Source organism: Gorilla gorilla, chromosome 13, assembly GCF_029281585.2.
Source record: "Gorilla gorilla gorilla isolate KB3781 chromosome 13, NHGRI_mGorGor1-v2.1_pri, whole genome shotgun sequence".
Classification (NCBI taxonomy): Eukaryota; Metazoa; Chordata; class Mammalia; order Primates; family Hominidae; genus Gorilla; species Gorilla gorilla.
In genome coordinates this window covers 80,079,347-80,092,174 of record NC_073237.2, presented here as the reverse complement: position 1 = coordinate 80,092,174, position 12,828 = coordinate 80,079,347, and the positions used below count along the sequence as shown (strand labels likewise).

At 37.0% G+C, this 12,828-nt stretch overlaps 1 protein-coding gene across 8 annotated transcripts in view; it reads left to right on the top strand.

The window, feature by feature from the left end:
• Positions 1 to 12,828, top strand: part of KIF27 (kinesin family member 27) — an 86,927-nt gene that overhangs the window by 32,666 nt on the left and 41,433 nt on the right. For all 8 annotated transcript variants that reach the window (XM_031014679.3, XM_055350843.2, XM_055350842.2 and 5 more), the window contains 5 exons: positions 724 to 893; positions 1,377 to 1,480; positions 3,365 to 3,520; positions 6,543 to 6,748; positions 10,051 to 10,248. In XM_031014679.3, coding sequence (XP_030870539.2) covers positions 724 to 893; positions 1,377 to 1,480; positions 3,365 to 3,520; positions 6,543 to 6,748; positions 10,051 to 10,248 — 834 coding nt within the window. The remainder of the gene's footprint in view (positions 1 to 723; positions 894 to 1,376; positions 1,481 to 3,364; positions 3,521 to 6,542; positions 6,749 to 10,050; positions 10,249 to 12,828) is intronic.

The window sequence follows — 12,828 nt, the reverse complement described above, 5'->3', positions numbered from 1 at the left end:
CCAGAACAAAGGTATAAAGGCAATTTCTAATTTATTGTTGTTGTTTTCCAAGGTCATTTTTTTTTTGAGAATTTAAAGTGCATTTCCAATAGAAGAATGTTGTACTGTAGAAAATTCCCAGGCTAGCCATACGATTTTATTTGTCCTATGACATATATTAAATATTTTTCCTAGAGCCTTAATTCAGCTATACCTGACTACCATGTATAAAGAATAAGTATATACATTGTGGTATTCAAATTAGGAATATTGCCCTGGCAGAGGGAGTGGAGACGGCTCTGGGTTTCTTCCTGTGGTAGGATTTGGATTGGAGGGGATGCAGACCTTTGGCGGCAGCACCACAGTTCTCCAGGTGTTCTGAACTGGGAAGATGGGGAAGAGGGCACATTTGTTGGGGTGTGTCTGTGCTGTGTTTAAGAGCTAGGATGTTTTCCATGCGTTCTTTTGGTTTCATTTTTGAATACTGTTTTCCGTAAGTGAAGATAGAAGAGTTGTCCAGAAGAGAAGGAGCTGTGTAGATTCTGAAAGAAGTATTTGTCTGTGAGGTGCAACAGTATTGTTAAATTAATTTTGACCTTTGTTTGAGGGGAGCGTTTTCCAGTGATTGGCTATTTTAAGAGTGCCAATCTAATAACCCCTTTAAAAGCACTTAGAGTAATAGGATAAAATTAGACTTTTAAAATATCACTTTTTTTGTTGTTGGGTGGGGGAATCACTTGCAAGGTCCACACAAGTCTGCCTATGTACTCTCTGGATCGAATATTTGCTGGATTTCGAACACGAAGTCAGATGCTGTTGGGTCACATAGAAGAACAAGATAAGGTCCTCCACTGCCAATTTTCTGATAACAGTGATGATGAAGAATCAGAAGGCCAAGAGAAATCTGGAACTAGGTATGTTAAATATACACTGATTTAATAAATATTTAGAATTATATGCTGCAATAAATATAGAAGTGTAGGTTTTTTCCATCGGAGTATATCTTTTATGTTTAATAGAAGAGTAGGTAACTTTTGCTAAATGTACTATCATCTAATGTGTTATGAAAATAGTATTTGAACACAACTCATCAGTCTTATAACTGAAAAATAATTTTGCTTTTAGAGCTTTTATAGTAATGAGATTCTAATTTTCAGAGGTTTTTTTTTTTTTTTTGGATTTCCTTATTCTGCTGCCACGTTGGCAACAAACATGACTTTTCTACTGGATTCAACATGGATGGGGGGGCATCCTTTTATTTTGAGCAATATTAGTAACATTCTGTTTTTATATGTAACTAATAATTTTTTTAACATTACTTTCACTTTTTGGGGAAACTAATTGAGGGCAGATTAGAAAACACTAACAAATAAGTTAACTTTCTGATTTTTTTTAAGATGTAGAAGTCGTTCATGGATTCAGAAGCCAGATTCTGTTTGTTCCCTTGTTGAATTGAGTGATACTCAGGATGAAACACAAAAGTCAGATTTGGAGAATGAAGGTACATAGATTTTCTTAAATAATGTAGACCTAATGGTTATAGGACACTTATCTTTTTCCTCAGTTGATAATTTAACAAACATCCAGGAATTCTCAAAGACCAGAATTTGGCACAAATGCTTTCCTAGTTGGTAGAACTTCTTTTATGTTCTCTGTTTTACCTCTTTTACTCTTTTACTCCTTAATAAAAAAAGATTTTCTATCAATTAATTATGGCGAAAGATATAGGCTAACTCCCTCAGAGTAAGGATTTTTATATTCAGACCTGAATTGATATGCTTTGTATTCCTGATGATGTTAAAATACAGTATAAATGTGCTAGGTGTCTACTCCTTCACTGGGACTTGTGCCTAACGTCAATGATGTATTTGGCATTAGAGCCCAATTAGTGTACTGGGTGTTGGTAATGTTTTAGTACACAACTGCTAAGAATTTTTATGCATCAATAACAACATCAAAAACATTTATGAGCCATGCATAGTAGCTCATGCCTGTAATCCCAGTGCTTTGAGAGGCTGAAACGGGAGAATTGCTTGAGGCCAGGAGTTTGAGGCCAGCCTGAGCAACATAGTGAGATTGTCTCTCTACAGAAAATTAGCCGAGCATGGTGGTGTGTACCTTCTCAGGAGGAAGGCTGAGGTGGGAGAATCGCTTGAGCCCAGGAGTTCGAGGCTGTATTGAGCCGAGATCACACCACTGCACTCTAGTATAGGCGACAGAGCAAGACCCTGCCTCAAAAAAAAAAAAAAAAAAATCTCCTACTACCCTATAGTTTTCACAACTTTTTTTTTTTTTTAGACGAAGTCTCTCCCTGTCACCCAGGCTGGAGTGCAGTGGTGCAGTGTCGGCTCATTGCAGCCTCCGCCTCCTAGGTTCAAGTGATTCTCCTGCCTCAGCCTCCCAAGTAGCTGGGACTACAGATTTGTGCCACCACACCCGGCTAATTTTTGTGTTTTTAGTAGAGATGGGGTCTCACTGTGTTGGCCAGGCTGGTCTCGAACTTCTGACCTTGTGATCTGCACACCTTAGCCTCCCAGAGTGCTGGGATTACAGGCATGAGCCACTGTGCCCAGCCGGTAGTAGGAGATTTTGTTAACTCATCTCTCTTGGTCAATGCGTGGTTGACCCACAAAAAATAAGGGAATAGGGAATATAAATAATACAAGTGCTACACTTTGAAAATATAGAGCATCTCTTTAAGAACCTATACGTGGCTTTATGAGCCAAAAATTTAAGTATAACTAAAATAAATTTCAAAATGTGGAAATAATAAAGGTAAATGCTACTCAAGCAGCCATGCTTGAGCTGTTTGTTACTGCTCTGCAACCAGGAAAAAAAAATTACTTCGGAATGTAAATGAGCTTACACTAGTTCCTTCCTTGAGAAAGTCTGGCTATGAAAAAAATGTCACCTGAACTAAAGCAGTGTGCTTAGTGACATAGTTGATTTACATTCTGGTGCAGGACAGTAACAAACAGTGCTAGACCACACTCTGAGTAGCCTGGTATAGTCTGCATTCTCCAATTACAATAAAAGTAGAAGTTAATAGGAAACAAATTCACCCCTCTCTCCATCTGGAAATTTTACACCTATCTCAAATAACGCATGTTAAAGGCAATGAAAAACTGTGTGTCTGAACCTATGGGATATTAAGAAAGAATATATACATACATGTATTAATTTGTAAGAAAATAAAAACTCTTACTGTAAGCTGGAATGCTAGAGTCCCAGTTGCTGTGTATTTTTCCCCTTTTTCCTCCCCTTCCTTTTTGTCTCTTCCACTGCCACCTCTAAATTGCTTTTGAGTCTGCTTTTCTTTTTTTAACTCTACTTCTGTTGAATATTTTACCAGCAGATAGTTTTATTTCTCCATTTTTTTAAAAAGATTTAAAGATTGATTGTCTCCAGGAGAGTAAAGAATTGAATTTGCAAAAATTAAAGAATTCAGAACGCATACTTACTGAAGCTAAACAAAAAATGAGAGAACTTACAATTAACATCAAGATGAAGGAAGATCTGATTAAAGAATTAATAAAAACAGGTAATAGTATCTTGTGAACCAGCTTAAATGAGAAAGAAAACTTCTAAAATTGCTTCTGATGTGGTAACAGTTACTTTAGTTTTTGAAGCTCAGGTCTATCCACTTAGCTTGGATTGGTGTAACAAGGTGAGTTTTTAGGCCGATATGTGGAGGTTAGTTATCAGAAGAATTTTGTTCTTTTGGGATTTCACCTCTGAATTGTTCTAACTGGTGTGAACTCTGCATTGTGCTGAAATTCTGTGGCACTTAATGTACCAGTTACAACATGTTTATTTTATTTTTTTGAGACAGGGTCTCACTCTGTCACCTAGGCTGGAGTGCAGTGGTGCAGTCATGACTCACTGCAGCCTTGACCTCTGGGGCTCAACCAATCCTCCTACCTCAGCCTCCCAAGTAGCTGGGACTGCAGGCGTGTGCCACCATGCCCAGTACGCATCAGTAGTTTTTATAAAAATTTTTTTGCAGTGTATTAGAATTGATAAAATATAGTATAGATATTTTATCTATAAAATAGATAAAATATAGTCTTGTTATTATTAGTTGGCAGAAGCAGCTGCTATTCAAGAGAAGTCTTCAGTGAGAGGGCATTGAAAAGTAAGCACTCATTGACACTTTTGATAGTCACCATCTCTGAGGATTTTTAGGAAAGCTCCAAATTGCCCTTGGTTCTAATGAGCAAGAAAAGGGTCTTCTCTGTATAAGCTCTGGTATCCTCTATTTTAAAACAACCACGTTGGGTATACCAGGCTACAAACACATGCTTGTTTAATGAGATCCATAGTAAGATAACCTTTCTGAAAGAAAGTCATTGATTCTAGTGGGTAAATATCCTCAACTTCCACAGGCAGTACCCTGAAATCTTGGGAATGGAGAAACCGTTCTAGATCAGCTCCTAGATACTCCTAAGAGGGGTCAACTGGTGTTTGATCCTGCCTGTGGGGAAGCAGCGTGGTCAAACTCATTTAAACATCTGGGTAGCTGGAGCTAGGATGATGCATAGCACATATGTCACTAGGAATGAGAAAGGAAAAAGCTTTGGGAAAGTAGCTAAGCAGAGGATGCTTCTTAAAAAATGTCAAAAAAAACACAAAAACGCAAAAAACTTAATGCCCTTAATGCTCTCTCACTGAAGACTTTTCTTGAATAGCAGCTACTTCTGCCAACTAATAATAACAGGACATCTATACTATATTTTATCAGTTCTAATACACTGCAAAAAAAATTTATAAAAACTACTAATGCATACTGGGCATGGTGACACACGCCTGTAGTCCCAGCTACTTGGAAGGCTGAGGTAGGAGGATTGATTCAGCCCCAGAGGTCAAGGCTGCAGTGAGTCATGATTGCACCACTGCATTCCAGCCTAGGTGACAGAGCAAGACCGTCTCAAAAAAATAAAATAAACATGTTGTAATTGGCACTGTATTTTTTTTAGTGGTTCATAAAATATTGGTGTGTTGAACAATTAATGAATAGTCCAAAATGATTTGTTAAAATATAGTAGTTGTATGTATTTTAAAGTTAGTCAAGTAATCATAAATTAGAGTCAGAGGACAGTTCACACTGCATTTAGTTAAATAACTTTTATTAAAAAAAGATGAGTATTTTTGGATAGCAGTATAACCAGCTATATAAATAGTATAATAGGCTGGGCACGGTGGCTCACGCCTGTAATCCCAGCACTTTGGGAGGCCGAGATGGGCAGATCATTTGAGGTCAGGAGTTCGAGACCAGCCTGGCCAACATGGTGAAACCCTGTCTCTACTAAAAATACAAAAATTAGCTGGGCATGGTGGCGTGTGCCTGTAATCCCAGCTACTCAGGAGGCTGTGGCAGGAGAATTGCTGGAACCCAGGAGGCGGAGGTGGCAGTGAGCTGACATTGTACCACTGCACTCTAGCCTGGGTGACAGAGTGAGACTCTGTCTAAATAAATAAATAGCATAATAAACTGTCTCTGGTGATTATTCATCCCCTGAGCTTTAGACTCCTGTTTTCTACTGCCATGAGTTTGCCAGTCTAGTTCACGGACGGTTGCCTATTCAGAGCAAATCAAAACCAAGCTTTTAGGGTCACTAGCTGGATTTAGAATCAAAAGAGATATAGAAATATCTTTATTCTATTTTTTCTGTTCTATATATTAATAAGAAAAGAATTTAAAAGGAATTAATCTTGAATAAGTTCAGGTTAGTGAAAAAGGAGAGAGTTAGCTTTGGATGAAAAGATTCTTAAGAGACATAACAAATCAAATGTATTGTGGACCTTGTTTAGATCCTGATTTAAATAAACCAATTGTGAGACATATTTTGAGGCAATTGGGGAAGTCTGAATATGGACTGATTGGTGTTAATATTGTTAGTGTGATAATGACTTTTTGGTTATGTCCATATTTTGTGTGAATGCCGATTGCAGTATGTGTAAGTAAAAAGAGGAATTTAACAAAATGAAGTATGTATAGGTGAGATGAATGACATTTGGGATTGCTTTATAATATTTAAGCAAAGTAAAACAATAGGCATATTTGAAGCAGCTGTGACAAAATCTTGATAACTTTTAAATCTGGGTGATGGGGGTTCATTTTATTATTTCTTTTGTTGTATGTAAAAATTCTCATAATAATTTAAAAAAGGAATTCAAGCAGACAGATTATTGGTAGCAGGAGGCTGGAGTATACTAAGCAAGAGGACAAACAGTCACTCCAAATATCCTTCTTAACTGAGTTTGATGCCAGCAAAGCTCAACTACAAATTCAGAGGACCAGAGATGTCACTCTAAAACGTCAAACATTGAACCAGTGAGACTGCCTGGCAGCAGATGGGAACAGTCATTAAGGAACTAATCATTAAGAGGCCTGATGGCAAGCTGTGTTTGATGGGGGTGGGTAGGGACAACTGGGTTTTTAATGCTATGCCTTAAATAGTATCACTGCCTGGCTGGATTTTAGAGTAGAGTATTTTTATGTTTTTGATGTTTAACTTCTTTTTACATAATTTATACTAATAATAATTATTATTACGGTTAAGGTAATGATGCCAAGTCTGTAAGCAAGCAGTATTCTTTGAAAGTAACAAAGCTAGAGCATGATGCAGAACAGGCAAAAGTCGAACTAATTGAAACACAAAAGCAGCTACAGGAGCTGGAAAACAAAGATCTTTCTGATGTTGCAATGAAGGTAAAATTACAGAAAGAGTTTCGTAAAAAGATGGATGCTGCAAAGCTGAGAGTTCAGGTAATTAAAAAAATGTAATTGAGAAAACTTATTTAAGCTTTCTTGCTTCTGAGGATTCTTGTACTGAGTTAGGAAAGAAGTGGGATTCAGTTTATACCAGCAAGAGAAACTGGGTATCAACTTTTCTTTTGTAGTGTGCTGGTCGATTTACATATTTTACAATCTGGGTAGTATATTTCTTAATTCAAGAAGTATCTTCTTTCAGTCATCATATCAAAAAACCACATGGTAAGAAATAAACATAACCACGAAACAGTGTTTATTTCTGAAGGACAAAGGATTAAATAATGATTAAATAATACAAATAAAACAGCTGGTACATATATGACACTTTGTAGACACTCAACAAATGGGAACTATTTCGAGATATGGTTTTCCCAAACCATAACTGATTGGCTTAAGAAAGGTTAATAACTTTGTGTACTGCAACTCATCCTTAACTTCCTAATGCCTGGTTTTAGCTTTAACTTTAGAAATAGCTACAGTTAAAAATTCTATTCTATGAGAAATATTCCATCACATGGAGATTTTGTGTGATGAAGCCATTTCCAGGTGCTTTGGAGATAGTCACAGTGCTTTGTTAGTCTGATCATAATGAACTTTCTAGGATGTGTCCTCTATTTCTTTATCTCTCATGGTCTACTGCTTTCTTTCATGTTATAGAAGCATTTTTATATTTTTCCATTTTAGGTAGAGTTGTAATTAACCTATTCACAGCATTATTGTTATTATTGAACTATGCCACAGTTATTTGCTTTAAACAAAATAGATGTTTACAATATACCTCTGGTGTGCCTGGTATATTGTAATATACCAGTATATTCTGGTGTGACAGTCCAGAAAAGTCTCTCCTGGGGTTTCTAATGCCACCTCAAACATCTGGATATTTCCACTAGAAGTTGTTACCTAAATAGCTTCTCAGGTCAACATCAAGTTAAAATAATACGGCTTGAATGTTTGAACTGCTTAAAGGAGGACATAGGGTGGTTATCTATGTCACACCTTCCATTTTCCTTCAGCGTAGTTATTTCCACTTTGGAATTCACCTTTCCATGCTTTGCTTCCTGCTGTATATCCTTTTCTGCTAAGAGTACTGATAAGGAAAGAAAATGAAAGGTGTAGAACTTTACCTCAAAAGAAACATCTGATACAGCAGAGGACAGAAACAAGACATAGTTTTAGAAATTTTGTACCTTTGACATATCCATGCACTACTCATGGGGATAAGGATGATAAGGAGGATGAGGAGGACAGTAGTTACCATTTGTTGAGGGCCTATACATACCAAATGGTTTATACTGATTATTTAATCCTTTGAAGTGGGCATTTTTAGCCATTTTACAAATGTGGAAAGAAAGGTTTAGAAAGGTAAAATAACTCAGTCAGAGTCCCATAGTGGTGATGACAATACCGGTTTTCAGTTCTCTAACATATCATACTTTTTTTTTGAGATGAAGTCTTGCTCTGTTGCCCAGGCTGGAGTGCAGTGGCATGATCTCAGCCCACTGCAATTGCCTCCTCCCAGGCTCAAATGATCCTCTTGCCTCAGGCTCTCAAATAGCTGGGATTACAGGTGCCTGCCACCACGCCTGCAAATTTTTGTATTTTTAGTAGAGACGCAGTTTCACCACATTGGCCAGGCTGGTCTCAAACTCCTGACCTCAAGTGATCCACCCGTCTCGGCCTCAGAAAGTGCTGGGATTACAGGTGTGAGTCACCGCACCCAGCCATAACATGCTGTTTTAAAATTTTGAAATACTAGTAGTTTTATTGGTATAAAACAGTTATTTCAATTTTTGAAACAAAACATTTTAAATTAAAAACTTCTAAAACCTATATTTTAATGTCTTAGGTATATGTAGGGCATTACATCCTGCATTAATAGTTTAATGCTGACAGATGCACTTTTGAGCAACTATGAAATAAGTGCAAAAGACAATGGCAACAGTATCTCACTCTTAAGTAAGACTTTCAGGATGTACACTGATATTTTTAATATTATGTGAAAAAGACACTAAAATGCTGGTATTATAATTTTTGCTGCAGTGTTGTAATTACTGTCAATTCTAAGTGGCAAAGCCAGTGTCCAAATTTAGGTACTGGAAACGGCAAAGGCCTGTGGCCTCCAAGCCAGTGGTACCCAAAGTAGTCCACCTGCCGATTGTTCTTGTTCTGTGATGAGATAAAGGTCAATCATTGCACAGCTTCCTTGATCAAAAAAGTCTCACATGAAAACGTCAACCGAATCTTAACAGTATGCTGAGGAGTGCAAATTGACAACGTCTGTGAACTAGCACTGGTCCACAGATCACATTTTGAGTAGCACTGCTCTAAGCAGCAGTGCCTCTTGGATACTTAGTTTAATTAAAACAAAACTTGCCTATGCTAACACTTTATTGCCAAAATAAAAGAAATACTTAATTGTGATCTGCATAATTTATGAATGACATCCCTTTACCTTTTTTATGCCACCTAATTGGTACTTAGTGCAATGCTAATCACATTATACAAGTTTAATATATGTTTGGTCAGGACTAAATTGTAACACAAGTATTTTATATTAGTGGTGTGAACACTTTGAAAGTCTAATGCTATCTGTACGTAATTTTAGTTAGATGAGAAGGAATTTAAGATAAATGTTAAAATAGTAATTATAATGGTTGGTCACTCTCAGGGAAGATGTTATCAGCTCTGATCATCCTAACTCAGGGATTAACGATTTAGGCTATAGCTGTAGCTAAAAAAACAAGAGCACAGTGGAATGCTGCGCAGCCACCTGGAACAAATCTATATGAAAAGACTTCTGAGATAAGTAGGAAAAAAGGGAGACAGTAGTCTATATAGAATACATATGCAGCTATTTGCATGCATATGCATACATTTTTTTCTGGAAGAATATTTAAGAAATTGATAATTTTGTGTTGGGAAGCAGGACAGGTAGATTAGGGGTGTATGACAAGAGTGACTCTTAAAATATAAATTCAGTTTTATACTGTTTTAACTATTTTTTAAATTAAAATACTTATTAATGAAAAGCAAATCATCTGTTTCATTTTGTTTGTTGTCCACATCAGGAAGTCTCATGATTCTTTATACTTTTACATATGTGATACAAATTATGATGGTTTCCCTAATTGCAAAAATGGAAATGTATGATAGTAAGCAATTGTTTGTGAACCTGTCAAAAATAAATGAAAATCTAGGGAAAATTTCTTCTTTTACCATCAAATGAAAAGATTAAGTTTAGTTGAGGATTGTGAGAGATTCAGTTTTTCATTTTGAAATATTCCATATGATCTCAGGTCTTGCAGAAGAAGCAACAAGATAGTAAGAAACTGGCATCACTGTCAATCCAAAATGAGAAACGTGCTAATGAACTAGAGCAGAGTGTAGATCACATGAAATATCAAAAGATACAGCTACAAAGAAAACTACGAGAAGAAAATGAAAAAAGGAAGCAACTGGATGCAGTAATTAAGTGGGACCAGCAAAAAATCAAAGTAATATTGTCATACATTCCTGCTAAGTATAATATGAAATGTTAAACGGCTCAGAGCTAACGAATCCATGGTCTTCATTCAGTTGGCTTGTGAAGTATCTATCCTTGACCTGCCCTTCACTGCTGTCCTTATTCACTTTAAAGCTTTGTTCATCTACGTAGTAAAACCTACTTATTGAATTTTGAGTACTGTCTTGAAGGCTTTGACTTCACAAAAGAAGGTACAATGATAATTTCTCTTAGTAGGATCCTAACTTTAATTGAAGCTGTCAAAAACATACATTTATAAAGCCAGCTTTCTAAATAATACCTATCATTTGAATAGGATTTTCTGTTTTCAAAGTGCTTTGACATGCGTTGTCCATGTGGCTAGACAGAAAAAGTACCAGGTAAAGTGGTACCATTTCATTCACAGTGAGCAGAAAAATGATCAGACCTGTATGCACAGCAGTTCTAGAATAGATTGGGCTGGGGAAGAACTTAGTGGTGTCAGCCTAGGCTCTTTGACCAGGCTATCATAGGTTCAAATCCTAGCTCACTCAGTTGCTGGCTGAGAGATTTATTGAGAAAATAAATTTTCTCAAATTTCTCAAAAATTTTACCCTCTCTGAGTCTGTTTATTCTCATCTAAAATGGCCTTAATCCTACTGGTCCCACAGGGCTTTTTTGAAAAAGATGATGATCATAATAACAGACACTTATCTAGTACTATGTGCCAGGCTCTGTTCCGTTGAAATGTTAAGCTGAACCCAAGGCGCGGGACATAATTGGAGATTTCCTAGATACTTTAAAAATTAAGATTTTATTTTTTTAGAGCCGTTTTAGGTTCACAGCAAACTTGAAAGGAAGGTACAGAGATACGCCATATACTCCCTGTCCCTGCACATGTTTAGCCTCTCCTGCTATCAGTATGCCCCAGATTTCCTAGATTTTCAACAATGGATATAACCTATTTTCCGACCTTAAAAAAAAAATCACAGAATTCAGCAATGGAAGGGAACTTAAAGAGCATTTAAACCAAGTTACTCATTATTTATTATTAATTTTTAAGTTGTGGTAAAATATATATAACAAAATTTACCATTTTAACTTTTTTTCCTTTTTTTTTTTTTTTTGAGATGGAGTTTCACTCTTGTTGCCCAGGCTGGAGTGCAATGGTGTGATCTCGGCTCAACGCACCCTCCACCTCCTGGGTTCAAGTGATTCTCCTGCCTCAGCCTCCTGAGTAGCTGGGATTATAGGCGTGCACCACCACGCCCGGCTAATTTTGTATTTTTAGTAGAGATGGGGTTTCTCCATGTTGGTCAGGCTGGTCTTGAACTCCCAACCTCAGGTGATCTGCCCGCCTCAGCCTCCCAAAGTGCTGGGATTACAGGTGTGAGCCACCGTGCCCAACCCATTTTAACTGCTTTTTAAGTGTATAATTCAGTGGCATTAATTACATTCACAATCTTGTGCAACCATCACCACTATCTATTTCCAAAACATTTTCATCACTCCAGACAGACACTCTGTAATATTATGGAATAGCTCCTCATTTTCCCCTTCCCCCAGCTCTTGGTAATCTCTAATCTACTTTCTCTATGAATTTGCTTATTCTAGATACTTCATATAAGTAGAATTATACAATATTTTACCTTCTGTGTCAGCCTTATTTCATTTAGCATAATATTTTCAAGGTTTGTTCACATTGCAGCATGTACAAGAACTTCATTCCCTTTTATTGGCAAGTAATATTCCATTGTATGGATATGCCACAGTTCTTTATCCATTCATCCATCAATGGACACTTGAGTTGTTTCTACCATTTGGCTATTGTGAATAATGCTGCAGTGAATACTGGCATACAAATAAGTCTCTGTTTTCAATTCCTTTGGGTATGTACCTAGGAGTATGTACCTAGGAGTAGAATTTCTGGGTTATATGGTAAATCTGTGCTTAGCTTTCTGAGAAACCACTGTTCTCCATAGCAGCAGCATCATTTTACATTTCCGCCAGCAATGTGTGAATGTTCTAATTTCTCCACACTTTTGTCAACACCTGTTTCTTTCCTTTTATTATAGTCATCCGAGTAGGTATGAAGTTGTATCTCTTTTTTTTTTTTTTTTTTTGAGACAGAGTCTCTCTCTGTTGCCCAGGCTGGAGTGCAGTGGCGTGATCTCGGCTCACTGCAAGCTCCGCCTTCCAGGTTCACACCATTCTCCTGCCTCAGCCTCCCAAGTAGCTGGGACTACAGGCACCCACCACCACGCCCGGCTAATTTTTTGTATTTTTAGTAGAGACGGGTTTTCACTGTGTTAGCCAGGATGGATGAAGTTGTATCTCATTGTGGTTTTGGTTTGCATTTCCCTAATGACTAATGATGTTGAGCATCTTTTCATGTGCTTATTGGCTGTTCATAAATCTTTGGAGAAATGTCTGTTCAGGTTCTTTGTCCACATTTTAATTTGGTTCTTTGTTGTTGAGTTGTATGAGTTCTTTACATATTCTGACATTAAATTCTATCAGATACGTGATTTCCAAATATTTTTTCCTATTCTGTAGGTTTTCTTTATACTTCGATAATATCCTTTGATATGCA